Here is a 27,905-nt window from a genome sequence, read left to right as displayed (position 1 = left end):
CAATAAATGGTTCAAGCGCCATCGTGTCCTGGTTCCTCTCAACAGTAGAGCTGCCAGATCAAAAGGCGTGGGGTTTTGTTTTGTTTGGGTTGGTTTGATGGTATTGGGGTTTGAACTCAGGACCTCATACTTGCTAGGCAGGCATTCTAGCACTTGAGCCACTTCACCAGCCCTGTTTTGTGTTGGGTATTTTCCAGATGGGGCCTCTCAAACTTTTTACCTGGGCTGGCTTCAAACCTCGATCCTCCTGATCTCTGCCTCGTGGGTAGCTAAGATTACAGGCATGAGCTCCCGGCTAAGATGTGTGTTTTTAATCTTAGTAAGTACTGCTTGGTTGATTGCCTAAAAGAATACATGCAGTACTTCATATACAGATCAATGATACATGAGAGTGTCTATTTTCGATTTTATCATGCATTTAATTTTTATCAAAAACATGTACAAAATGTGGAATCATATGGTTATTTCCATTACACTCCCTGATTCCCAGTGAGTTCCAGCATGTCTGCACATATCTGATGGCTGCCTGGGTGGCTCCTATGGGTTGTCCCATCTGGGGAGGTTGGGAGAAGCTCAACTGTACTTTTCTTATTAGGTTACAGAATTTCTGGTTTTGGTTTGCTTGCTTTGTTTTAGTTTAACTTGAACAAGTAATGTTTGCATATGGACCATCTAAAAGGTACAAAGGGTGTACACAGTGAAAAAAGTGCTCTGCTAATCCTTGCTCCCATTTCTTCTCCTACAGGCACCCTGTGCTATCAGTGTCTTATGTATCCTTCCAGAGGGATTCTATGTACGGATGCGCATAAATTATGTTCTTCCTCTTCATCTATAAAAATGGTGCCATACCTTGTACAGTGCTCTGCATCCTGCCATTTAAAAAAATGTAATGGAGATTATTCCAAATAACAATATAAAGAGCTTTATAGAAATGAACCTTTTTCTAATACACATGTATCTATTTTTTCTTTCTTAGGGTGTCATTTTCCATACACTAACCTTAAATGCTTGTACACATATCTAACTTTTCCTGCCTAGCTTAAGAGTTTTAAGAACATGTGCGTGAAGTTTCTCTACCATCCCAAGGTTATGTAAGTTCTTCCCCTTACATTGTCCTAGTATTTTTTATTACCTGGTATTTTTATTGTATTTATTTTCATGCTTGGTGTTTTTGTTGTCTAGTACTTTTATTTTATTTTATCTCAAGTGTACCTTACATTTCTTGTCTTTAATTCATCTGAACTTATTTATTATTTATTTATTTCTTGGTGGGGCTGGAGTTTGAACTCAGGACTTACCAAGCAGGCACTCTACTGTTTGAGTCACACCTCCAGTCCATTTTTCTCTGGTTATTTTGGAGATGGGGGTCTGTCAAACTATTTGCCTGGGCTGGTCTCCCAATCTCAGCCTGTCAAATAGCTAGGATTACAGATGTGAGCCACTCTGCCCAGCTAAATTTATTTTTGTTCAAGGTAATGTGGAGGTCCTGCTCTGCTTTGATTTCCCAGATGAACAGCCAGTTGCAATAACAGGTTTACTCTTAATAAGTTGTTGTTTTATCCATCGAACAGAAGTGTTCAGTGTTGTTATCTATTACACGTGTATATACAATATGTATGCATATGGTCTCCTCCTCTGTAAACTAGGAATTAAACTTACACAATGTGAAAAATGGAAGCGACCAGCAAAGTCACTAAAATTCCCTTCCAAATCTAGGTCTCTTTAAGAAGGAAAAGATGAATTCTAGTAGAAAGGGAACAAGTAAGAACTGAACAGTGGAGCTGGAGTGTGTGTGTGGAGGGGCACCTGGCTGACAGGAGCTGGAGGCAAGTTGTGGGCATGGTTAGGACTGAGGTGTGGTGTGAAGTTGGCGTGGGTGTGGCATGGACAGGGCACACGGCCGGCTGGCAGGGCGCCCACTCACCCCGTGTAGCTTCATGTAGAGGCCGCAGGCGTTGCACACGGGCTCGCCCTCAGCGTTACGGCGCCACAGTGTGGTGGTGGTTGTCTGGCAGTTGGCACAGGAGAGGCCCACGCGGCGGGAGGCAGACTGCAACACAGAAAGCAAACCTTTGGTGTCCAGGTGGAATACAGGCCTAGCAGGGTTAGGCCATAGTGGCCCCGCGTGAGCTCTCAGACCAGCTTCTGTGCCTGACTGATTACCTGGGCCACACCTAGGAGTGAATGAGAACAAGACCTCTGCTGCACTGAGGCCAATAGGAGAAGGGGACCAGGAACTAGAGAAAAGGTTAGATCAAGAAGAATTAACCTAGAAGGTAACACACATGTACAGGAAATTAATGTGAATCAACTCCCTGTATAGCTATCCTTATCTCAACCAGCAAAAACCCTTGTTCCTTCCTATTGTTGCTTATACTCTCTCTTCAACAAAATTAGAAATAAGGGCAAAATAGTTTCTGCTGGGTATCAAGAGGGTTGGGGGAGAGGGAGGGGGCGGAGTGGGTGGTAAGGGAGGGGGTGGGGGCAGGGGGGAGAAATGACCCAAGGTTTGTATGCACATACGAATAATAATAATAAAAAAAATAATAATAATAAAAAAGACCTCTGCTGCATGAGGAGACTGAATTTCAACACCCAAAACCTGATTTCTAGGTCTGTCCCAGGACACTGCACAAATGACCCAGCAAACACTGGGCTCTGCAGGCCAAGAAGCTTCTACCAAAAGTAGAGCGCAGCTTCTGGTGCCTGGTGTGTGTGGCAGGTGAGGAATTTGGTGGACCTCAAAAAGGGAGGTATTAGAGTTAGTCCTCTCTGTCCCTACCTAACAGACACAAACGTGAGTGGTGTTGGTCAAAATCAAATGACATGAGAAAGAACTCAGACTCAGGAGCCAAACACCCAGCTCAGTTGCAGGCTCCCCAGCCACAGGCCAGCACCAGCTGCTTAACCTTCCTGGGTGCTGAGTTTTATTAACCAATCCACAGAAAATGAAACAGCCTCTGGGTTAGCCTCTGTCATGGTGGTGAGTGAAGGTAGGAGGCCTTCAAGAGAACAGGGACTGGGAACCTGGACCAGCACCAGATGGAGACTTTGACAGTCGTGTCAAAGTCTGTGCCTGTGGGCAGCCCATCCATTCTCTGAGTGTCACTTCTACACCTGTACAGTGAAGGGGTGGCTAACTGGAGCTGAGCTGACCCCAAAGGCACAGGAAGTACCCACCCATCCACCCAGCCCCTCAACCCACCCCCTAAAGTCCACAATTCAAAAGCAGGTAAGTGTCCTGAGGCAGATGAATGTGAAGAGGCCAGGAGACGCTGGCTGCCCCCAGGCTGCTGGGCCTGGCTGTCCCAGTGCTTGCTTACCAGCCGGCGCTGAGGTTTAATGAGAGGCCGGTTGATGCCGTTCATCTTGTGGTAGAGGCCACAGGCATTACACAGGTAGTGTCCTGTCCCGTCCCGCCTCCAGAGTGGGGTGGACATGGCCCCGCAGTTGACACACTCTCTGCCTTCAGAGAAGTCATCAAACATATCTACTGGGTGGGGAAACAGAAAAGAAAGGACACAGAGGATTACTTTTGTTGTTCTTGTTATGCCCATAAATCTTCCACCTGAGTCCAGAGAGCACAGAAATCCGCACTTGCCTTAGGAGGAGCGCAAGACACCCTGGCGGCTCTCTCTTCCTCACTCAGACCTCGCACTGGGGCAGCAGCTCAGAGGACTGTGTGGGAAGTACGCACTTTTACTCCCACTTCCCTAGACACAGCAGGGCTCTCCCCTGAGTAAAGGAAGAGTCACCAGGCCTGGGCTGGAGGGGACACCTAGACGTCAGTCTAAACTCACCTGCAGTCTTCACCTAACTCCGAGCTTTGCTCAGATCTTTCTCTCTTTCTTTCCCCTTTCAAAATTAAGATTGTTTTCCCATTGAATAAAAATATAATAAATATTTCCATTTGGAAAATTAGAAAACCTGAAATGTGTAGAGAGACTGTGGATTATTACTGGTATTATATACATTGCTTTACTACGTTCTATATTGACACGTTTCTGCCTACTCGAGGTCAAACTATAGAATTTTGACCCTGTTTTGTTTGGTTTGCTTAATACCAAAGCATTTTCCCATATTAGAAATTCTTTATAAACTCATTTTAGTACAGTGTAATATTCCCTCATATAAATGTGTCATCTTTTAACTATGGTTATTCAATAATTACTCGATCTTTATCTAGTTTCTGACTTGTATCCGCTTTGCAAGTAAATCTGTGTTTCTGGTTATTTTGTAGGATACTGTCCTAAAACTAGAATTTCTAGCTTAAAGGGACTAGATTTCTTTTTGTATTCTTTTTTTTTTAATGGTACTGGGGTTTGAACTCTGTGTTTCTCACTTACAAAGCAGGCACTCTACCGCTTGAGTTGTACCTCCAGTCCTCTATATTCTTGAAATTTTCTAATTGCCTTGGAAAGGGGACTTTATTCACTTTTCCCCTAACTTTAATATTTCTGCATATGTCTTCTGTGTCATTGTCCTTCCTCCTTGCTTACTGGTGCATAAAATAAAGGTACATGTGATAAGCAGTAGCATCTTGGAGTTGATCAAAGATGAGTGCTGACTTCCACCAGAAGGTTGCCATCATTTCTCATTCTTCCACTCACCCCTCCCTTTCTCTTCCCTGTCTATAGAATTCTACGACTGACAAATTCCTCATGTCCCTTCTCATTGCCTAGGTAAGAGAGGTGAGGCCAGTTTTCTCATTCTTTGTAACCTGTATAAAGTCTGGCTCAGAACTTCTAAAAATCTCTCTTACTCCATGCTATCCAAACTTCCTGTCCCTAAGCACAGCCACCTTGATCTACACATTGTTCTTGTCCTAGTGCCAGAGAAAAGGGTAGATTCTTCCTGAGTGAAGGGGGAGCACTTTTTCTTTGGGAGGGGGAGCTAAAAACCTCTCTCCTTCTGTCCCAACCCTGGGGTTTAGGGCTGCACATTTTGCTAGCTCTGTGGCCCAGCTGCCAGCTCTAAGGGAATGTGAGCTGGAGGAGGGATGGAGCCCTCCCCACAACTCTGGGTACACAAACAGTCATTTGCACCTGCAAACAGGTAGCTGTGTGTCCACACCAAGCAAACAATGTGCAGGTGTGAGGGGCTGTTTGCTCAGGCCAGGGAGCTGAGTACAGCCGCCAGCACAGAGAGGCTATTTTTACACCTGGGTCACGCTGAGGCCCCTTTATCAAGGTCACCTGCCTCCAGAGGTGACTCCCGTCCACAGCTTGCTCCCACCTGGACCAACACCATCATCACCGCCTCCAAAGCCCTTGCCTGTGGTCTGTCAGCCCTGCTCCTTCAACCCAGGCCTGCCCATGAGGGAATTTCCCATGAGGGAACTTTGACCAAGCCAACCCCAGCACCAGGAGGAGCAGGAGCTATTGTCATGGCTTTGCTTGCAATGAACACTAGATGGCACTACATCCTCAAAATTGAACGAAGACTGCGCATGCATCCTTGATGCTTGGGGATGGAGGAATTTTAAGACCTTCTTTCCAATCAAATCTACTGCAACACTTTTAATTGTTTTTTTTTTAATAAGAAAATTTAAACATATTCAGAAGATTACAGAATATGAAATAAACAGTTAACTATTAATCAGCTTCCAACAATTTGTGGCCAATCTTGTCTCACCTATTCCTCTCCCCTAGTCCCCATCCTGTGCTATCAAAGAAAATCTTAAGAGATTCTGTCATCTCATTGGTCAGTATCTCAGTCCATTGCTCTGACAGGTAAAGACTCATACCCTTCTCTTGTTAACGATAAGCAGACCAGCTTCTTCCCTAATTCTGGTTAATTTAAATTGACAGTGACAAAACCTCATCGTCTGTTCCTCTTCTCTTCACACTTAAGTGTTTTACCGTGGTGAACAGACTCTTATCAAAGGACCTGGCAGTCCTTGGCTGTGTCCTGTGCTGGTCACTCACCTTTTCTGTCTTGAGAACCACACAAAAAGGTTTGTCTCAGCAACTCCTGCAAACTTGCCTCAAAGAATGGTCTACACATTCAGGCAACTATTTTCCTGGCCAGGTAAAGTCACTGGAGGCTGGAGAATATGTATTTGTCACTAACAAATATTTACTGGACATCTGCTATTTAAGCTTCACAATAGATGTCACAGGAGCTAAGAGGGTGCCTTGTTCTCAGAATGATAATGACTTAGTGTGACAAATTGGACCTAAATATCAATAAGTAACAGAATTATTCAATCTATTTTCAGAGCATACCCTCAACTGAATCCAGGACTGGTGACAGACACTGCTGTTCTAGGATAGGAAGTATGGAAGTCCAACCCAGATAGAATGGTCAGCTCTTAAGCTGCAGCCAAAGGAAAGAGCTGGACAGATGAAGGCTATGTTTCCTCAAGGTGCCCAGACAGACCTACGTCTTCCCACAACCTAGCCCACACTTTCAAAGCTGCAGAAGTTTCTGTATTTTCTGCACAAAATCTTACCATCCAACCTGCTCAATAATGTTACATTTAAAAAGTTTTAAATGGTTAAATGATTATTACAAAGGCAATGTAGCCACAGAGGAAAGTGCTGACCTCATGATGTTAAATTGAAAAACAGAACATACAAAATGCCATATACAGTGTGGTGGTAGACTTTGTGTCTTGAACTCAGGGCCTTGCACTTGCTAGGCAGGTGCTCTACAACTTGATCCACACTCCTAATCCTTTTATGCTTTAGTTATTTTTCAGATAGGATCTACTATTTTTTTGCCTGGGGTCTGTTTTTGTCTGCAATACTCCTACCTATGCCTTCTGAGAAGCTGGGATTACAAACATGTATCACCATATCCAGCCCAGAAAGTTGTTTAAAAAAAACCGTAAAACAAAAACACCATGATATCATAATTGATATCATTTAAAAAGTCTGATTTAAAAAAGCTAAGGAATCTGATCACCCCAAGCAGCTCTGAATCCATAATGAGGAAAGGACAATTTTATCCTCTTACATCTGACACAGATATATTCCCCCACCTCATCCTTGGGCTGAAGAATGGAGAGCATGAAGTTCAAACCCTGCTGCTTAGCACTTCCTCTGGGGGAAGAAGGGGTGAGCCCCAAATGAGCTTTAACATCTGGCGGGAATCTTGGTAACAACCTCTTCTTATTCCTTCACAGGGAAGGCCCTGAGTAGAACCTTCCAGTAGGAGGTGTGGGGGAACCGCCCCACTATCCAGTGCCAGGCACTAGGGACACTGGTTCACCCCCTGAGAGCAGTGGGAACCCAGCCCTGGGAAATGGGTCAGCATCTTCCCACTCTGAGAGGACAAAGATGTAATAATAGTTGTAAAGTACTTTGCAAACAAGAAGGAAAACTTGCAACAATGGCTGTCGAGTGCTTTGCAAACACCAAATGAGATAACGGTGATGGATTATGGCTAGGAGGCAGGGGAAGACCAGGACAAACCTTGGTGAGGGTTTTGGGGAGGGAGCAAGGACAGATAAAAGAGCTAGGAGATTTGGGAATCTGGCCTTTTCTCAAACTATGGGGCCATAATGAGAATTGTGCATCATTCCCAGATGTAGCCAAGCTTGAGACTTGAGACCAGGAACCAACTGAGGCGAGGCCGATAGTGTGCACACAAGGTCTGGGAGCTGCTGCTCCTGGGAAATACTAATTAATGATTATTTTTGCAAAGATGGGGTTCTAATTCCTTACTGCCATTCCATGCCCTATTTTAAGCCATTTTAAAAACAGAGGCAGCTTTTCAGTCAGGATGGCTCATTCCTAGGAATTATGGCTAACTTGTCCCACCCAGGTGCCTGAAAGGAAAATGAGGCCAGGAGGTTGGAGGATCCCACCCTGACTTCCCTACAGAGACTGGTGCAGTCAAAGGCTCGACCTCTCCCTGACCTCCTCCATCCATCTTGGGGAACCCACCCACCTTGGCTCTGCCTGAGGGACTCAGGGCAAGCAAGTCAGGGCGGGGAGAAGGAAAGGCAGGGGGAGGAAAGGAAGGAGAAAGGGGAATCAGAAGCCAGGGTCATGGCTGCCAACACCCTGTGGGCACTGCCTAAGAACAAGATTTGTCTCACAACTGCTGGAGAAGCCTGACTAGTGGATGTTGAATGCAGCTCACCCCAAAGGTGACACATGCCAGGTCCTGCCTTGCTGTGGATGTGCCTTCCTTCCACTTGCTAAGGAGAACAGTGTTCTCCTCACTCACACACACACAGAGCTGTGGAGTTGATGGGAGTCTCTGCACCACAGCTCAAACATCTACAGTATAGTGTCTGCTATATTGGTATCTGTGGTGAGTACTGGGTACTCAGGTATAGTGGTACACACCTGTAATCCTTGCTACTCAGGAGGCAGAGACAGGGTATCTAGAGTTCAAGGTCTGCCTGGTAAAGTCAGTAAGAACCTGTCTCAGAAACAAAATACAGAAGAAGGAGGAGGAAGAGGAAGAAAAAGAAAAGAAAGGAACACTTGTAGCAAAGTTTCTGCTCAAAGGTACACTGGTCTAGCCGAGGATATACAACTGAACACAAATAATTGTATTAAATGTGACACACTGCAGCAGGCCTGGGCTTTCGCTCCCTCTCTCCACTTCCCTCTGTCCTAGATCATTCTGTAATCTGTTTGGAGAGGGAAGACATACACACACAGGGACAATTAACCTACCCAGGGCAGCTATTGAGGGGACCAGAAGGGAGGAGGGAGACCCAGAAGGGAAATCTTCTGGGAAAAGCCAGTGAGAGGGAAAGCCACTTGCTCAGAGGCCTTCCTCCAGAACCTGAACCGAGGGGCTTCAGATCAAAGTCCCCAGCCCCATCCAAATATCCCTTGCTGAACCCCAGCTCCATGTGGCATCCAAAGTTCACCAGAGATTGGGCCTGGATTTCCTGACAGCCCCAGATCCATCCCTGTGGCTGGCGCCTGGGTCTGGGGCACGAGGTGCAAACAAACCCTGAGGTTTTTCTGGCAGCTCTAGAGCCTTAGCTCTTCTGGGCTTTGTCATGCTCTGGGCAAATGCCTGTGACAGGAGGCTGGCTGGTGGAGAGGGCCTCTGCTTCTGCAGTGCTGAGGACAGGATTAAAACACCTATTTTGGAAGCTCCTGAGCTGCTGAACAGAAGTGGTTTCTGCAGCCAGGCCTCGGGGAATCATTCTGAGCAGCTGAAGCCTCTGCTTCTGGCTGCCAAGGAGAAGAGAGTGCCAGTGTTCTGCCAGGGCTGGCTTCAGGCCTGATGGGGAGTACAGAACATGACTTGGGTCCCAAAACAAACCACAAACAAGCAAGGACATTCTGGAAGGAAGGGAAAACTCTAGGAACAAGAAGGAAGGAAAGAAGACAAGGAGGAAGAGGAGAGAGAGAGACAGAGAGAGGAAGAAGAAGATATTTGCAACACCCTGTCAAGACCTATTCCCAGAAAAGCTTGAAGACCAACAGGCAAGCACTGCCCTCTCACTGAAGCAACTGTGGTAAGAGTCAAGCACCTGTCTTTTCTCTTTGTGGCCAATTGCTCCTCTCCTGGAAGGTCCAACAGCTCTCAAATTATCTACTTCTGCTCCTATCTGGTCTATGTCACAGTAGGGTCAGCGGGGGGTGGGAGCGGGGGGTGGCCCAGGAGAAGGAGTGCAATAGAGATGTGTTTGTGTGGTTTAGAAAAGAGGTCTTGCCCAGGACCAATGTAGCAGAGCTGGCACTGAGCCCAGGGGAGAGCCATCCTCCTAACCACAATCTGGAGTCCACCAGCACTGTCTACTGATGTCTTGACCATCCCTGGGGGCATAGCTCAAAGTTGGGTTGCAGTAGGGCATGTTAGCCTTAAGGACCGTAAGAAGGTCGGGTCCCACATACACTGTCTTCCCAGCTTGCCTGATCGCAGAAATCTCTGGCGGCAGATCTGTTTCAATGCTCTGCAGTCTATGCATTGGGGGAATGTTTCCTAGCCTTCATCATGGTCAAGATTAGATCTTGAAACCTTCAAGAATGCCCTCATGTGGGGGTATAACTATAGCATAAAGGTTTCCCTATAAAATGTAGGGTCAATATCAAGCTCCAAGAGAAATGTCTTAGGGATTTAGAACTTGCTCTTGAGCCTCACGTGCTCTGTGCTTTGCAGAGCTGATGCCATGCAGGACACAAGCTTCTGAGTTGCTAGGAAAAGTACTATGATGTTCAAAAATGTGACTTTGTTTACCCCGGATGGACACTCCCAGACAAGGTACTTGTAAGGTGCTGGGAATGAATTACAGAATGACACCAAACGCCAATTCTCTTGTGCGCACCGACAGCTCGAAGCTCCCTGTTCTTCAGGCTAGTGGCCACACAGCTCTAACCATAAGGGCCTTGATGGGGACATCAAGTGAAAAGCTGGCAGCACCCTGAACTCTGGGGACTGGGTCCAAAGGTGCCCTTCCTTCTGTGGACTCAGCCTTGCTCAGTGACCACAGACATCAGTTAACTTTGCACCTCCCCACTCCTCACAGTTAAGCGCTAAGGCAGCTGGAAGGCAGTGCAGTGACAGTGGTCCAAAGACCTGCAAGTGGACTATAGGCAATCCCACGAGTATTCAGAGGAGGAAAGCAAGGTTCAGAGACGATGAGTGACTTGAAGCCAAGTGACACTCCTGTGAAGGTCAGTGACAAGATCCCCACACTCACCTCCACCACACTGCTCTCTGCTGGGCCATGGCTCCTGCAGTGCTCTACACATAACACAAATTCAAATGAACACTGACCCCTTGGACTTCAACAAAATCTGCACCCCAGAGTGTCTTGTGAGCAGAAGAACTGACAGTAGGATAGGGTGGACCTGAGCACTGTGCTCCTCACCTACTGGGCACGCCCCATAACTCAGCTGGGACAGTAATCCACGTGGGGCCAGAGGTTTGCAAATGCACACCTGTACGTGTCTGTATATGTAACATGTATGCACACGTAATTCTCGGTAATGGACAAATGTCTATGGAAAACAACACTACTTTGCATTAACAGCCAGCACGCTACTGCTAGCAAAAGCCACTCTAATAATCCACTAGAATATATGCTTTTCTGTTTTTTGAGGGGTGTTTAGGTTTGTTTTTGGTTTTTTTTTTGAGACAAAGTTTCACAATGTAGCCTAGTCTGGCCTCAAACTGGTGATCCTCCAGCATTTGCCTCCTGGTAATAGATTCTTTAAAAAGGGAAATTTTATTTTTTAAGATCTTCATGGCAACATACTAGAAGTAATCCAAATGCTCAATGATGGGGAAAAGAAACTGCCACAAAGAAAGGGGGTTTGTGGGTTTTTGTTTTTTTTGTGGTAGTGGAGTTTGAACTCAGGACTCCTTGCTTGCTAGACAGGCGCTCTAGCCACACTTCCAGCCCCTTGAGTTGAGTTTTTAATGACACCTATATTGGACTATGTTCTTAGGATTTTTCTCTTCCTGAAACATCGTGTAAATTAATTAAATAACCACTTAATTAAACAAGCATTTCTGACCAGGACTTAGAGGATTAGAGATGTCTACTTTTTCCCCTTCAATTTCCTGGGGTCCCTTCATCTCCAAAGAGACCCTCAAACACTGTAAAGTATCTTGTTCGCCCTGGGCCCAGGTGCCTCTTCTCCAGAGGAGCAACCCTATCGAGCATGGTGTTCAGGTGTTCTTCCCAACCCACAGATGGAAAAAGAAAGACCCTCCCTATGCGGTACAGACCCGGAACACGTCGGAAGGGACACAGAGCTTATCAAAAGTTGCTGCCAACCACAGTGTGGACAAAGTCCAGCCCTGGTCCTGTCTCCTCCAGTCTCCAGGCTGTGCCTCTCCAGGCCTCCTCCCAGCTTGCCTCCGTCATTTCACTGTGCACTGAGAGTAGGGCACGTGGGGAAACGAGCGCCCTGGGCGTGACGAGGAGTGTGACACAGTTCAGCCTATGGGGAAGGCAACTTGGCAATATCTTATCAAAAGTAAATGCATGTGCCATTGGATCCAGAAAGTCCACTTCCAGGAATTTCTGCTATGGATGTACTGGCCTCTGTGTAAAATGGCTTCCTTCTGTATCAAGAGATTCACTGGGACACTTTTTCCAATAGCAGATAAGTGGGAAAACAACTCAAATGTTCCTCAGTATGAATCTGGTTCATTCAATGAGGGTATACTACACGGCCATAAAGAACGAACTTCTCTATGTACTGATAAGGAAGTCTTTCCAATATATGCTATGAAACATTAGAAGCAAAGAACAATTCCAAAGACACCTCTTGAAAAAAGGGGAGAAAATTTATATATGGATTTGTTTGTGTATAAAATATCTCTAGGAGGAAAGACAAGGAGCTGATATGACAGGTTGCTTCCAGAGAGGTGTCTTAGTGGTTTGGGGATACTTTCCACCATATGCATTTATGTACCCTCTGTATTGTGTGAATTTATTTCCCATGTGCAATAAATAATTATTTTATATGTTCAGTAAAGCAAATAATTACATTAGCATCAGTACTGTTTTATGTCATAACATCTTTAAAGTTGGGCAGTTTCCAGCCAGATATGGTGGTACACACTTGTAATCCCAGCTACTTAGGAGGCAGAGGCTGGAAGAGCTCAAGTTCAAGGCCAGCCTGGACAAAGTTACTGAGATTCTATTCTCGAGAACAAAAGACAAACAAAAGGTCTAAGTCTAGGGGCGTAGCAGAAGTGGTAGAATGCCTGCCTAGCAAGTGTGAGGCGCTAGGTTCAATCCCAGTGCCGTAAAAGAGGAATGGATGAATAATGAATTACGCTGGGTAGCTTCCATCTTTGGAGTTTTCCCTACAAGCATCTTCTCTCCCATCTGACCTTCCCACAAAAGCATCTTATCTCCCAAATGGATTCCATTTTCCAGCTGGGTTCTTGGCTCACCTACTCCAGATCCATGGGTTGGCACAGGCCTCAGTGCTCTAGCTCTGCTTGGCTTCTCAAACTCAGTGACTCATGTGCCATGGTCCTGGCTCGTTTTCTTTACCAGGAGGTCTGAGACAGGGCTTCACTAAGGGAGGCTTCAGCCAGACCAGCGTGGCCATTTGCCTCTGCACTCCCGTCCAGCATGCTACAGGTTGGCAGGATGGACGGAAACGCTAAACAAATTGCCTGGGCAGCTCCCTCGGGGATAAGACAATGGGTCTGCAGGGAAAGGCTTTTCCTTACAGGCCCTTGGCCAGTGTCAGAAGGAAACAACTTCCCCTTCGCAGCAGGAATGGCAGCAGCCAGCCAGCCATTGAGGAGATTTATGGAGATAAAATGTGACCTCTTTATTGCCCTGAATGCTAGGGAGGCATTTCATGGGAGATTTACGCCTTTCAGAAGGGGAGGGGAGCCAGGGTGTAGAAATGTGTGCATGGGGACTGCTTTCCCCTCTTGGGGTTTCTACAGGATTACTTAATCAAGCCAAGGTTAAACTCCAATCACCAGCACTTAACATCTTCTTCTCCTGCTAATCCACCCGGTTACTTTGCCACCTATACACACTTTTTGCACGAAATGTAAAGCCTAACATGAGTTACTAGGGTTCTGTTGAGCTCTGAATGCAGTCAGCAGGAAACAGAACAAAAAAATAAGGATGGAGACCACATTCTATGGGGTCAAGAGACGAACCCTCTCTGGCAATGGACCCTGGGCAGTTCATGGTTTGCCTGTCTGGACCTGGCACCTTCTTTGTAAAAGAGAGTGTATCACTACGTGACTAAGGCCCTTCCCAATTTGAAAATTATCCAGATTAATATTGGATCAAATGCTTAATCTACATGTTGCTCATGTAGCCATGATTTTCTGTCACTAGTTTCTTTTAAGCTGTGGAACCCTTTGAACCCTTTCTTAGAAAAACTTATTTGAGGAAGTCCAACACAATGAGACAGAGGGGTGCCGCTGATTGGCAAAAAAGACTCAGTCTCTTCCTCAGCCTCCCTCCACACAGTCACATGCACACAGCCACGGCTGCCACGAACTGCAGAGTATCATTCAGGGCTTTCTACCATCAAGGTTAGTGGCACCCCACCCACTACTTCAATATCAGAAACTACACTTACCAGACTGAAAGGCGGAGGTGGGGTCATGGGAACCAAGTCCATAACTAATCAGAGGTGCAAATGCTCACCAAGTTATTTTACTTCTGGTCTGGTATTCAGAGCTCAAAAATGAAGTATTTGGGCCAGGTGTGGGGGCAGCTACTTGGAAGGTGGTGGTTGGAAGGATCAAGGTTCAATACTAACCTGGGCAAAAAATATTGAGACATCCCTCCCTGCCATCTCAACCTAACAAGCCAGGTATGGTCTGTAATCCCAGCTACAAGGGAGGCAAAGGTAGGAAGATCAAGGTCCAAGGCTTGGACAAGTTGTTGGGCAACAACTTAAGACCCTATCCTAAAATAACTAAAGCAAATAGGGGTGAGGTATGAATGAAGTGGTAGAGGGCCTAACAAGTGTAAGGTCCAGAGTTCGAATCTCAGGACTGCCTATATTTGGAAAAGATGAGCACTGCATTGCAACTCTCCTCATTTATATACTTTTGGGTTTTCTTCCCTTGATTTATATTTAAATTTTATAATTCATAATTTCTATAAAAATTCACACAGTACAGGAGAATGTCACATGAAAACAAAAGGTGTCTACCATCATCATTATCCATCCCCACAGGGAATGGTGGCTAAAATTTTTTCAGACACCTGTATCATTAATTAGAATTTTGATTTTTTAGAAATTTAAAAATTACAGTGAAGTACAAAAGAATATTGTACTTTGATTCCCCTCACCATCTCCTATCCAACCATATTTTGAATTCAGTGTGTAACATTCCAATTAATTCTTATGCTTTCACACACACACATACACACACACACACACACACACACACACACACACACACACACACACCCCTTTGAACAACATAACTATTATTTTGTGGCTTCTTAAACATTACATGAATACCTTTATACTGTACCTTAAATTTGCAAACTTACTTTTCCAAAAATATTAACTATTTTGGTCACTGAGAAAAAGAGAAATAAAAACCATCCAGATTAATTTTGGATCAAATGTTAAATCCACTTGTAGCTCATGTACCTGTGATTTTTTTGTCACTTTGTTTTTTAAGCTGCAGAACCCTTTCTTAAAAGAAAATCTTATTTGAGGAAGTCCAACACAACACAGAGGGGTGCCACTGACTGGCGAAAGAGAATGTAGCAAATACTCTTGAATTTACCACCAGCTTTGTCAAATCTTAACCTTTTACTGTATTTGTTTCAATTTTTTTTTCAGTACTGGGGATCAAGCCCAGGGTCTCAGGCATACTAAACACATGCCCTACCACTGAGCTACACCCCTAGCCCTTGCTTCAAATATTTTAAAGAAATAAAACATTGCTGGTACCGTCAATTCCACCATATAAGCCATCATTCCAACCACCTTCCTTTTTGTTTATCACTGTTTCTGAGTTTTAATGTTGATACATGTGAACCTACTTTATCTGTACTGAGTTAGTTTTCCATTATATTAACCCAGAAATACTTGTTTCTTTATTGTGATGGACTGAATGTTTGTGTCTGCCCTTCCCCATTTATATGCTGAAATCCTATCCCCCAATATGGTGGCATTTACAGATGGGGCCTTTGGGAGGTGATTAGAGCATGAAGGTGGAACACTTGTGAATGGAATTAGCACTCTTATAAGAGACAAAAGAGATGTCTCCCTCACCTCATGTGAGGGTACAGGGAGAAAATCACAATCTGATAACCATGAAGAGAGCACTCACCAGCTACCGGATGTGCCAGTGCCTTGATCTTGGACTTCCCAATTTCAGAACCGTGAGAAATGAGAGTGTGTGGTTTAAAACCACCCAGTCTATAGTATTCTTTCCCAGCAGCTGAACCAAGACACTTATTGATGAGTATTCTGGTTTCTTTTGCCGTAATAGCAATGCTTCAACAGCCATCCTAGTATATGTCTGTTTATACACAAGAAAAGTTTCTCCAGGATTTATTAGACCTGTGACCTGTTACAGCCATGTTTGAAAGCTTATGCTTGGTTTTGGTGCTGTTCAACGCTGCATCAGTCAGTAGCTGCTGGCATATGCTGCAGCATACATCCCCTAAATCTCAGTGGGTTGCAATATTGAGGATTTTTTTTTTTTTGCAGTTCACATTACAGTTGCAAGTTGACTATAGTTCTGACATGTGTGCCCTTCATTCTGAATTCAAATTGAAACTAAAGCCTCTAGTCTTGTGGAAGGGGACAAACGTGATGGCAGAGCCACACAGTGCCTCTTAAAGCCTCCACCTGGAGATGGCATGATGACTTCAAGTCTACGTCACTGATCAAAGTAAGTCCCCTAGCCAGGACCGTCTTAAGAAGGGTCATGTCATACACATGTGTCTGCAGCCGAGTTTCTTTGTGGAAGCATTTTTCCATATCTGCACACATCTCCTTCACTCTTTTCAAGAGATTTATTAGTTGTACATTGTAAAGGGACAAAACATTTACATTCTACTCCATAATTCCCACAGTTGTTTAGCTGTTCTTGGTATCTGAAAGGATCCAATGCTAATGCCAGCCTTTTTACACCATGGCTTCCCCATTCCTAATGCCTTGGCGGTGTTCAGCAAGTAATTTTTCATTTCTACATACAATTGGGCCATAATGAACACCACCGCATTCGTTTCTACGCCACTACCTCTTAACTTTGTTTTGATTTCTGATAAGGCAAGTTCCCCGTTCTTAAGTCTTCTTTTTTAAACTTATCTTGGCTGTTCTTGTACAAAAACTCTTCTATATAAATTCTGTAATCAACGTGACAAGTTGCATTTAAGAAATCCTGTTGGGATGTTTCCTGGGATTGCATTAAATTTATAGATTTATTTTGGAGAATTTGGAATAAAGAATACTGCTAAGTTTTCCACTCCAAGAATACAGTATCTTCTTTATTTCTGTCTTCTTTTATGCCCTTCAGTGAAGTTTTATAGCTGTCTCCATAGAGAGCTTACATATTTATTTACTGAGCAGACCATCTTTCGTCTGAAAATAATGAAAACATCACTGCTTCATTTCCAACCTCATTTATTTTAGTAACAGGGAAATTTACTCCCAGTTGGAGAGTTGAGAAGTATGGACCAGCTATCAAGGTCTTCCCTGAAATGTGGCCTGAATTCTTATTACATTTGGCAGTATTTCCAAGTTGGGGGCATGAGCTGTCTCCTCATTTCACTGGAGATGAAATTTTTACCTTATTTGGTGGGTTTTCACTTGATGTGGTGATCTTCAGAGAGAAAGGGGAGAAGGAACACCTTTCCTCTGTCATCGTGCCCAGAAAGTCTACATAAATCCTGAGACTGTAGATACTTCCTCCTCAGGTTCTGTCCCCTGCCCTTCCTTGCAGCCTTCCTACTAGGGCTCGCCCAGTGTTTGCATGGGTTCACAAGCCACTCCATCAGTTCTGTCTTGGATTACCTGTTTCATCCTTGCTGTGGAATAGCATTTGGAACTTTTGGTGGTATCTCACTATTTTCTTCCAAACTCTATTTTGGAGTTAAGCCAAATTCTAAGTGTATTAGGATATATTTTATTCTTTTTATTGTATTTACATTTTTTTCTCTTTTATGTAACTGTAGCCTCAGAACCCTGTTCCCTTTTTTTTTTTTTCGGTGGTGGTACTGGGGTTCGAACTCAGGGCTTCATGCTTACTAGGCAGGGGCGCTATCACTTGAGTCACTCTGCCAGCCCTAGCCTCAAAACTCTTTAGCTCTGCAAACATTTACAAGCCAAATATAAAGCAGATAGAGTGGAGTTCCTCCACCATGGGAGCCATACCCTGCCAGCGGTCACCCTCACCCCTACCCCGGGTCTCCAAGGCACCTCAGCTGAACCTCAGCCCTCCAGGAGCAGTCTGATGACAAAGGGCCCCCCACCTCAATCCATCCTTTTACAAATAACTGTCAGTTACTGGCAGACATCCTAGGAAAAGTGTGGAGTGCTACAGAAAAGCAATCTTCCCATTTTATGTACAAGATTTTCACTTCATTTTGATTCCCATTCCAAAGGAAACTATAAAATAGGTTCATTTCTATATAAAAATGTGACTTAAAATTTTAATGCAAAGTATAAAATATAATAAACTTACATCTTGAAATTGGGCTAGTTGCTTGGAGTAACAAGTTTGGTGTCCCCTGCAAACTGATCATACTGGGGTTTGAACACAGGGCTTCACGCCTGCGAAGCAGGCACTCTACTTGAGCTGTGCCTCCAGCCCTAGATTAATGTTTTTATATCACCATTTTCCCTCTCTGCGTCAAGGAAAACCTTCTAATTAGTGACCAGCTGTAGCTGTGCTGTCAAAGTAGGATACCTGAGACTTGGGGAAACAGAGAAATGGAAGAGGCAGAAAAGCAATCTCGCAGAATAAACTGTGGAGAGAGAGCTCTACCACCAACTCTTACAAGAATGCTCCTACATCTTTGGGAAGGAAAGAGGACAGGTTATTGGGAGAGAAGTCATTACTTTGCTTAAGCCTTGGCATTGTATCTCTTTTTCTATTTAGCTTTTTTGGCAGTGCTAGGGATGAACTCAGGCACTTGTACATGCTAGCCAACTGCTCTACCACTGAGCTACATCCTCAACCCTAATTTAATTGTGGTATAGCATGCATAACATAAAATTTACCATCTTAATCATTTTTAAGGGTATGTTCAATGGTGTTACATACATTCACACTATTGTGCAAACAATATCTAGAGATGTTTTCATCTTGCAAAACCAAAACCCACTAACCTGATCCCCCCACACACACTCCCACTCCAGCAACTCCTATTCTTTCTAGTCCTATGAATGTGACTCTCTCTGCACCTCCTAGAGGGGACCATATAACATTTGTTCTTCTGTAACTATCTTATTTCACCTGACATAATATCCTCAAGGTTTATCCATATTGTAGCATGTCACAATTTCCTTCTTTTCTAAGGCTGAATAATATTCCACTGGGTGAATACATCATATCTGTTTCTCCACTCATCCATTGATGGACACTTCTGTCACTTCCACATTTTGACTACTGTATCTCTCTCTTTAATCAATAATGTATTCATCTTTAAAAAAACTAAAAATTAGGAATGAATGTAGCAGCAAAATAAATTTATCAAAGGTTAGCTAGTATGGTGATGAATACCTGTAATCCCAGCACTGGAGATGTAGAGAAGGAAATCATGAGTTTGAGGTCAGCCTGGGCTACATAGTGAGATGCTGTCTCAAAAATAAAATGAAAGCCAGGAGCCAGGGACTCACACTTATAATCCTTGCTGACACTGGGTTAATGCTAACCCGGACAAATAACTTGAGAAACCCCATCTCCAAAATAACTAAAACAAAATGGACTGGAGGCATGGCTCAGTGGTAGAGTGTCTGCTTTGCAAGAGCAAAGCCCTGAGTTCAAGCTCCAGTCCCCCCCCAAAAAAATAAAGGGTGTGGGGCGTGGCTCAAGTAGTAAAGCACCTGCTTAACAAGTTCAAGGCCCTGAGTTCAAGCCTTAGTACCACCAAAACAAGTAATAAATAAAAAAATTTAAAAAATCAATCAAATCTTGACCACAGTGGACCCCATTTGCTGATCCAGCCAAGAAGACTCCTAGGAACAGCTGACTATGCAATGCACAGGACAGTGGCCCAGGAAGTCCCGCTAACCTGAGTCCCACCAGCCTCAGCCCTTCTTTGACCTTGGGCAGGTCGTGTAACCTCAGTTTCTTCACCTGCCCATGGATGTTGCAACTCCTACCAACAGGACAGTCACCGGAAGTAAACAAAACAATGCCAGAGAAGAGCAAGGAGCACAGTAGGCACTTGTCTGCTAGGGCTCGATGCCACCCTCAAATGCCGAAACTTTCCCCAAATCCCTAGCAGGCTGAAGGCTGGCTTCATCCTCCTTCATCCTGTAACTCTGCCTGCCTGCTATCCTCGGCCCCTATGGACAGCAAAGCCTTCTGCTCCTGACAGTCATGACCTTCTACTTTCCACATTCTATTTCTGTTTTAGTAGGGGGGTCATTAAAACATCCCCACAAGCCTTTCCCCTCCCTGACTCTCACAGAGGTCAGGGATGGAAAAGCCCCCAGACCAAAGAAGCATTGGTTCCAATTCATTCCTTTTTACCAAAGACTGGAAGCAAGGGCTGGCCCATAAGTCTCCTCCAAGATGGTCAGCAAGTCGTTCCCCCCCAGCCCCCACTGAGTAGAGATGGAGGCATAGAAACCCTGGATCCTGACTCCATAAAAAGTCAATGGTAGGAAGTTTATATTGGGTAATTTTTCAAAATACTCAAACCCCACAATGACTAATAAGTAACTCTTCTTCTTTCTATCCTTCTCCAAATCTATTCAGAATGCAGCATCACCATGGGACTGATGCACTTCCCAGCAGAAGCTCACAAGGCAGCAGATTTGCCTCAAACATTTTAGCAAACCACATCAGTTAGCACCACATGTTAACATCAGTGTTGCTTAGCGCAGATCCTACAGAAGACTCCACCAAAATATTTCCAGTGGAAGGGGGTCTCACTCATTTTCAGAAATTCTCAGGAACTGACCCAGAAGGGCTTTCTCAGAACTTACACACCCTCCACAACTGAACCACACAGTCCTTTTCCTTCTGGTTCAACCCAGGTAGCTTCTGTGTTTTTTCTTTATGTTCAAAGAAACAGAAAGGAGGCAAACAGTTGGCTCCAACTCCCTTGGAAGAATCTTTTAAAATATTCTAAATCTAGGGGGGGGGGAAGAAAAAATAAAAATAAAAATAAAAAAATAAAATAAAATAAAATATTCTAAATCTAGATAAGTCACTCTTCAGATATCTACAATCCCAATTAACTTTTACTTACACTGATGTGTCCCTATGAAGAAGGAATTATGGACAATCAGTTGACTGTGGGGTGCTACCCCATATGTGAGGAAGGAGACAAACTGTAACTAAAACAAAACCCTAACTTCATTCAATTTGCCAGCCTCTTGCGTATCCTAATTCTCTAGTAGTGAAATCCCCATATTTTAAATAGTCCCTCTTCTAATGTTAGTAGTTAATTTTTTTTTCCAGATAGGGTCTTTTTATGTAGCCCAAGCTGGCCTGGAACTCAGGATTCTTTTGCCTCAGCCTCCCAAGTGCTGGGATTACAGATGTGCATCACCATGTACAGCACAATAGCCAACTTTTTAATGGGTGACCAACGGCTAACATTTACACAAATCACATGCCAAATACTAGCTTTCTGAACACTAGTGTAAAAATTCCACGAAATGGTTTCTTTTTATTTACTTTTTCCACACTGGTGATGGAATCCAGGACTTCATGAATGCTAAACAAGAACTCTAGGACTCCCTCTAGCCCTCTACTCAAATTTATAGTTGTGAAAACTGGGAGACGTTATATATAAAGAATAAAGCCAGAATTTTAAATCTGTTGTTTCTCCCCAAACTGGTTCACTTAGCTAGAAGACTACCATTTCTCCTTTTTCAGCTCCCAAATAATAAAAAGGTAGAGGCTCCAATAAGGAAAACAAGCAAGAGACCTGGAAATAAGGACAAAAATCTGGCTCATGGCTGTCCCTTTGCACACACAGCACGTTATGTGGTCTATTTGGCCAGCTCTCCCCTTCTTTTTTCTTCCTGCTCTGCCACTACCCCTCTGCTCTGTCTGGGGAACGGGTCCCCATTATTAATGCCATTCCTGGAGATGTGTTTACACAGGGCAGGAAACTTAATATCAACATTCCCCAAAGGAAAGTGTCTTGTCACTTCTGTGAAGCACTTCAGGCAGGAGAGCCTATCCTCCAAAAATCAACAGGCACTTACACGCTTTAAACAGAGTCTGACGGAGAGTTTGTGTCTACAGAGAATCTGTGAGCAACGAAGCCCGTTTGTTATGATGAGGTTGAGAGGCAGTGACCGGCAGGCACAGCTCTCTCCTGGTGCCTCCAGAGGCTCTCTCTCCAGGAAGGAGTGAGAGTCTGCTCATGTGAAGAGGAGGAAAAGTGTGGACATAGGCCCTGGCCAGGGGGAAAGGACAAATTTGATGGGTAAAAACTCTAGGTCTCTATAGACTGGCAGCAAAAGATTGTAGAGGATCTGGCTCCAGGCCTAGAACAGCGACAGGATGTGAAGGCTTCAGAGGGGGCCTGTAGAAGCCTAAGAGGGCACCATCAGGGCCCACAGACACCATGGGACCAAGGAATGCACCCAGTTGATTTTTACGAGGTAAAAACAGGAAGGGTACCTGATTTCTTTATCTGCCAGCAGGTGAGCTGTTGTTGCCTGTGCTACCCCTCCCCACACACACCTTTAATAGCAGCCGGCTCTACAGCGGTGCCTCAAGTCACCTCCCCACCTTTCTGAAGGTTTCAGACAGAGGCAATAATCAGTGCTGCGTGGTCACCATCACCATCGCCACCACCACCACCCATCCTCCCACCATCAGGTCCCACCCCAGGCACCCTGTTCCTTTGCAATGGTTACCTTTATGAACATTCCCTGGGAGTTCCCACTCTCTCTCATCTCCTAACCTTTATACAATTCTTACAACTCGCTCAACCTGCCCCCACCTGTCTCTCAGAGTCCCTCTCTTATGTAAACTAATCATGAATGCAGGCAGGCTCATCTCCGGACTTCCTCCTCCCTGGCCCCTTTTACAAAGATAGCTCCTCCCCTCCCTGGAGAGGTCTCCATAGGGCCATGCATGCAGATATGAATAGGGGACCAAAAGGGGCCATCTACTTCTGGCTGAATTCCAGGCTTTACCTTTTTCAGTTAACGAACATTTATCTGGAATTTTTCTAGGCAATTATATGAAGGACTCAAAATGACACAAAGTGTATTTCTTGTCCAGAAGCACTTTCAGTCTAGTGGAAAGTCTATTTTCCACTAGAAAAAAAAAAAGCCTATTTTTCCTGACAGAAAAATAGCAGCATGCAGGCAGACCGTGGGCTTTCTCAGGAATTCTGCCTGGGGACAGATCAAAAGCTGCTTGCAGATTCAGAGCGGACCCCATCTCAGCCTCCATGCACTCACAAGGTCTGCCCTCTATACCTCTCTTTCAACTGAGGGCAGTAGGAATTTGTATTTTTTGACTCTTCCTCTTGTTTGCTTCCAGTTCTGCAGTCAGGTAGGAGAGAACGCAGGGTAAAGGGCATGCAAAACACTATGGAATTATTAACAAAGGAAGGAAAAATGGACTGTGGAGTACCCAAGGGTCCAGAACTTCCTGTGACCAGATAACAATTGTGCACACCCTTAAGTCACCTCAGGTAGAAGTTTCACTTGTCCCAACAGAGATCAAGACTCACCTGAGCTCAGATCCAAAGGGTTCTCCAGAAATACGGTAGAATTTGCTCTTCTCTCAGGAGCAAGTTTAAGAATTAAAAAGCCACCAGTTATTGTATGATGGCTTCTGCCAAAGGGCCATTCATCCCCAGCCCATCCCATCAGCTGGGAGACTGCCAGGCAGCAGGGGCAAGTGCTCCAAAACGTTTCTGCCATTGGGCCATGATAGAGGTAGAAAGGGGACCATGAGGTGATCAACTCTTCTGTGATTCCACAATCTATTCAGATGTACTCAACTCACTGTTCAAAGGTTTACCCAGACCTTTTCAACCCAGCAAGTTAAGCTCCTGAAAAAATGAGTCTGATGGGTAAGTGGAGTCCCTGAGAAGTGAGGAGGTAGCATTGGCCGGGAATCATGATAAGTCAGTGATGGACCCCAATCCAGGATTCTGTCATTGATCCAGAGTCTCATTACCACAGCATATACCCACTTCCTCTCCTTTACCCCTACCACAGGGAGTGCACCAGCCATGCAGGGGCACTCCCCAGCACCATGAGGGACTCTTCCCATGACAACAGAGAAGGACAGCCCAGAATCCAAAGGCGAAGAAGAAACTTCAGATGCCAGCTCTTGGTAGGTAGTATCACAATGACTCATCCCAGGCCATGTAAACTGGGCATGGAAGGCACAGGGAAGGTGTCTTACACAAGCTGTCCACAGCTCTTTCCCCCCACACTGCAGCTACAGGGGTTCAAGAGAAAGATAATGATCATGTCTTCACCCATGTATTTCCTTCCTTGCCCCATTTGGCTTGGCAATTTCCCCTTGGCTTTCCTTCTATTTCCATCATCTCTCATTCACTGCCAAAGCCAGATAATGCCCCTGACTGCCCCTACTGAACCTTGCCTTCAGCCTCCATGCCAGTCATGTCTCTCTCTCTCTCTCTCTCTCTCTCTCTCTCTCTCTCTCTCTCTCACACACACACACACAAACCCTGATGTATGCACATATTCTCATTTTTACTGCTTTTGTCAGACCTGCCTCTATTCACAAAGCCCCAAACTTCTCTGCCTTATTTTCAAGGTCCTTCTTGTCTGGCCCCAGTTGTGTCTACCTTGCCACCCCTAAAGGGGAACCAGGCTGCTGAGGAGTGGAGGAGGTCCAAGACTTGGTGGTGATGCCCATGATACACACCTGGGGTTGGGCATTGCATCAAGTCTGAGAATTGTGGGTGACCAATTTGTAGAGGATCCCAAAGCCACAAAGCTAAAACCACTAAATTCAAAGTCAAAAGAAAGAAATGGTCTGGGGATATAGCTCAGTGATAGAACGTCTACCTAACATGCAGGAGGAGGACATAACTTTGATCCTCAGCACAGCAAAAGAAAAATTAAATAAATAAAAATAAAGATAGGGAATAACTGAAACAGGCACACAAAATGAGCTTCAAGAATAGTATCACTGGCGATAATGTTAGTATTATTACGCTGAGGCTTTGTGGATGTTAATGAGAAATTATGGTGGACTTGTCAAGAATGGGATTTTTGGTGTGAACTGATGGATGCTAATATGCCATGGAGGATGTAAAATGTAAAATGGCTCGGTCACTGTGGGAGACAGTATGGAGGTTCTTCAGAACTACCACATTATCCAGCAATGCAACTTCTGGCTAAGGACCCAAAAGAAATGGAAGTGGGGACTTGAGCAGACATTGTAGACCCCTGTGCATCTGCAGCAGTGTTGACAACAGGCAGAGGGCAGAAGCAACCTAAGAGCCCCTTGAGGATGGACGGATAAACAAAATGTGGTCTATCCACACATGTCACCCAGCCTTGGAAAGGAAGGAAATGCTGACACATGCTGCAGCATGGAGGAATCTTGAGGACATTATATGGAGTAAATTAAGCCCACCACAAAAGGACAAACACCTGTATGCTTCCATTTACATGAGCTATCTAGAGAAGCAAGTTCATAGAGACAGAAAGTAGAATGGGGATTGCAGGGGCTGGAGAGAAGGGGATGTGGAGATTTGTTGTGTTCTGATTAGGAGTTTCAGGTAGGGAAGATGAAAAGCCTGTGGACACGAATGCTGTGATGGTTGCACGACAATGTGAATGCATTTAAAAATGTCTAAGATGTTGGAAACTGCATATTATGTGTATTTTACCACAACTTTTAAAAGATTATGAAGCAAAGCAAAAATGCTTTAGTCCCCGATTTCAGTTGGAAACAGGGGTATGAATACATGATATGCTTTTTCCTATCCTTGAGCTGGGAGGAGTGTATTTCCTAACTGCATGTTCAATCACTAAAGGCTCAATCACAATAAGCACAACAGCAGAACTAGCTCCAAGAGGGGTCTCCAGGACCTCGCCTTACGAAAAGAAGCCAGGGTTTCTGGGAAAATGGCCAGATTCAGGTCTGGAAAGTAAACATGCATAGGAAAAGCTTGGAACGTTTTGTAGCACAGAAAGCAGGAAAGTATTAAAGTAAGATTTTTGTCACAAGACCTCAAGAGACAATCTGAACTTGTTCCACTGGTAAAGATGCCACAATCTGAGCGTCCACTAGGGCATGGGGATAAAATACGTCATAGGTATTTGAATCCCTGAGTCCACAATAATACTAAAATAGTCTCATTTTATGGGGAATTTCTGAAGGATGTAAGAGAGAGAATTCACTATTTTGAGCACCAAAAAGTAAAATGAAAGTAGCAAACATTAATCCTGCCTCTCCTATGCAAACTACCTCAGTGCAACCAAGTATTCAGCAAGTTGAAAATTGGTTTGTTAGGAAGAATTCCAGCTGATAAATGAAGAAGGAATGATAGCATTAAAATAACACCATTTAAAATAACACCATTTGCAACCCCTAATACATCTAGGCAATGGCTGTCCAGGCATCACAGACCTGCATCTGATTTTTCCAATCATTGATTTACATGAAAAACAGGGGGTAAAGGAACAGGTTAAATAAATGTCAGGAAGAGAATGAAGTCAACAAAATCCAGTCTTCAGAAGAGAAAACTCTCCTTTCTTTGGCAAACATTGCAAGAAAAAGAAAAGGAGGAGAAAGGTGAACCTTGAGATTAAAAGAAACTTGAGACATGTCTACAGAGGAGACATAACAGGCCTTAATTTAATCCTGATTTGAACAAGTTGTTAAAGAAAATTAGACGTAATGATACCGAAGAGTGACAGTTCATTTGTTTCAGGCAGTGGGACTATATTTTTAAGAACAGTCCTTATATCTTTCAGACAGATCTACAGAAGTATTTGAAGATACACTGTCTCATATTTGCGTCAATATATCACAGTACAGGGGAAGTGAGCCGGGATGTAAACCAAACAACTGGTCATGAATTGATACTGTTGAATCTGGGGAATGGATCTTCTAAACTCTCCTTTTGCCTATGTTTGAATAGTCCATATTTAAAAAACTCATTTAAACGATAAGAGCTGGGATGGGATTATAGCTAATTGGCAGAGTACTTCCCTAGCATGCACAAGGGCTCGAGTACCCCACCCACTAAAGCTAGATTTGTAAATTGATAAATAAATACATAAATAAAAGGGAAGAACTGAACTTAAAATTAAGGAATGACAGATCAAAGATGAAGAGGTTCAAAATAAGAGAGAAAGCCAGGTTAACTGGAACACTTCAGCTTCATTTCTGGACTTCATGGCAGGGAGGTGCTCTGGTGAATCCATCCCACAGGGCCTATGATAACGCCTGCATAAACAGTCCTTTCCCTGTAACTACTGCTATTCCTTTTAAGGCCACTCCCACCATCTATCTCCCCTTTAGAGAAAGTATGAGAGGGGGGTTAAAAAAGGCTTTGCCTCCTGGGTCACATTAACCGTGCAGCAATTCCATGCCAGGTTGAGGACCCAGGTTTGGGGACTGAAACTGGCCTGGCTTTTTTGCCCCCTCTTCACTCTTAGCCTGACAGAAGGCAATCTGTGCTTCACTCAACCTGTGACTGTGCCCTAGCACTATACACCATGCACTGCTAAAGCACGTACACTAGAAACTTCCCCAAATATGCATCAGCCACCGAATGAGTCCCTGCTGGGATGGAGAACAGAGCAGGATGGGGGATGGCAGTCACCATCCTGCAGGAATAAGACAAAAACAAAATCAACAGGCTTTGCACTACATCATAGGCCCCACGTGCTACTTGAATCCCACTCTACTTCCAAGACTTCTGACTCCCCCAGGCCAAGTCTGAACTCTTGATGTATCTGCTTGCTCTTCAGCCTTGTTTCCTCCACTTGAGATCACCACAGAAGAGCGGCACGAGCACCATCCCTGGTCAGTGTTGCCCTCCCCACGCAAGCATCCACTCAGCCTTCAGGACTCCACAGAAGAGGCCCTCTTCTCCAACAAGCATGGCCTCTACTTCTGGCGCCAAGGCAGGTCTAGGTGTCCTGTGTGCTCCTACAGAATGGAAACTCACCCTCTGCAGCACAGCCCTGAGAGTGCACACTCCCTTTTTATCTTGTCTACCAGACGGTGAGGTGCTGGGGTTCAGAGACAATCTTGCCCTTGTTTTTATCTCCAAAGCTCAACTATGCCACTCACAGAAAGTGGAAAGAAATACTTTTGGCTTGACCAGTGAAGAAAGGACATGTCTGGTACAGATGTTTGTAACC

General features: G+C 44.5%; 1 protein-coding gene across 5 annotated transcripts in view; it reads right to left on the bottom strand.

Moving 5' to 3' along the window:
* Nucleotides 1–27,905, bottom strand: part of Gata4 (GATA binding protein 4) — a 75,327-nt gene that overhangs the window by 6,291 nt on the left and 41,131 nt on the right. For 4 of the 5 annotated variants that reach the window (XM_074055285.1, XM_074055284.1, XM_074055286.1 and 1 more), the window contains exons 3-4: nucleotides 3,324–3,493; nucleotides 1,925–2,050 (exon numbers count right to left, since the gene is read on the bottom strand). In XM_074055285.1, the coding sequence (XP_073911386.1) occupies nucleotides 1,925–2,050; nucleotides 3,324–3,493 (296 nt within the window). The remainder of the gene's footprint in view (nucleotides 1–1,924; nucleotides 2,051–3,323; nucleotides 3,494–27,905) is intronic. The other variant, XM_074055288.1, reaches the window with a different exon arrangement.

This window comes from Castor canadensis, chromosome 14, assembly GCF_047511655.1.
Source record: "Castor canadensis chromosome 14, mCasCan1.hap1v2, whole genome shotgun sequence".
Lineage (NCBI taxonomy): Eukaryota > Metazoa > Chordata > Mammalia > Rodentia > Castoridae > Castor > Castor canadensis.
The sequence above is the reverse complement of the archived record's forward strand: the minus strand, read 5'-3'. Positions and strand labels throughout refer to the sequence as shown.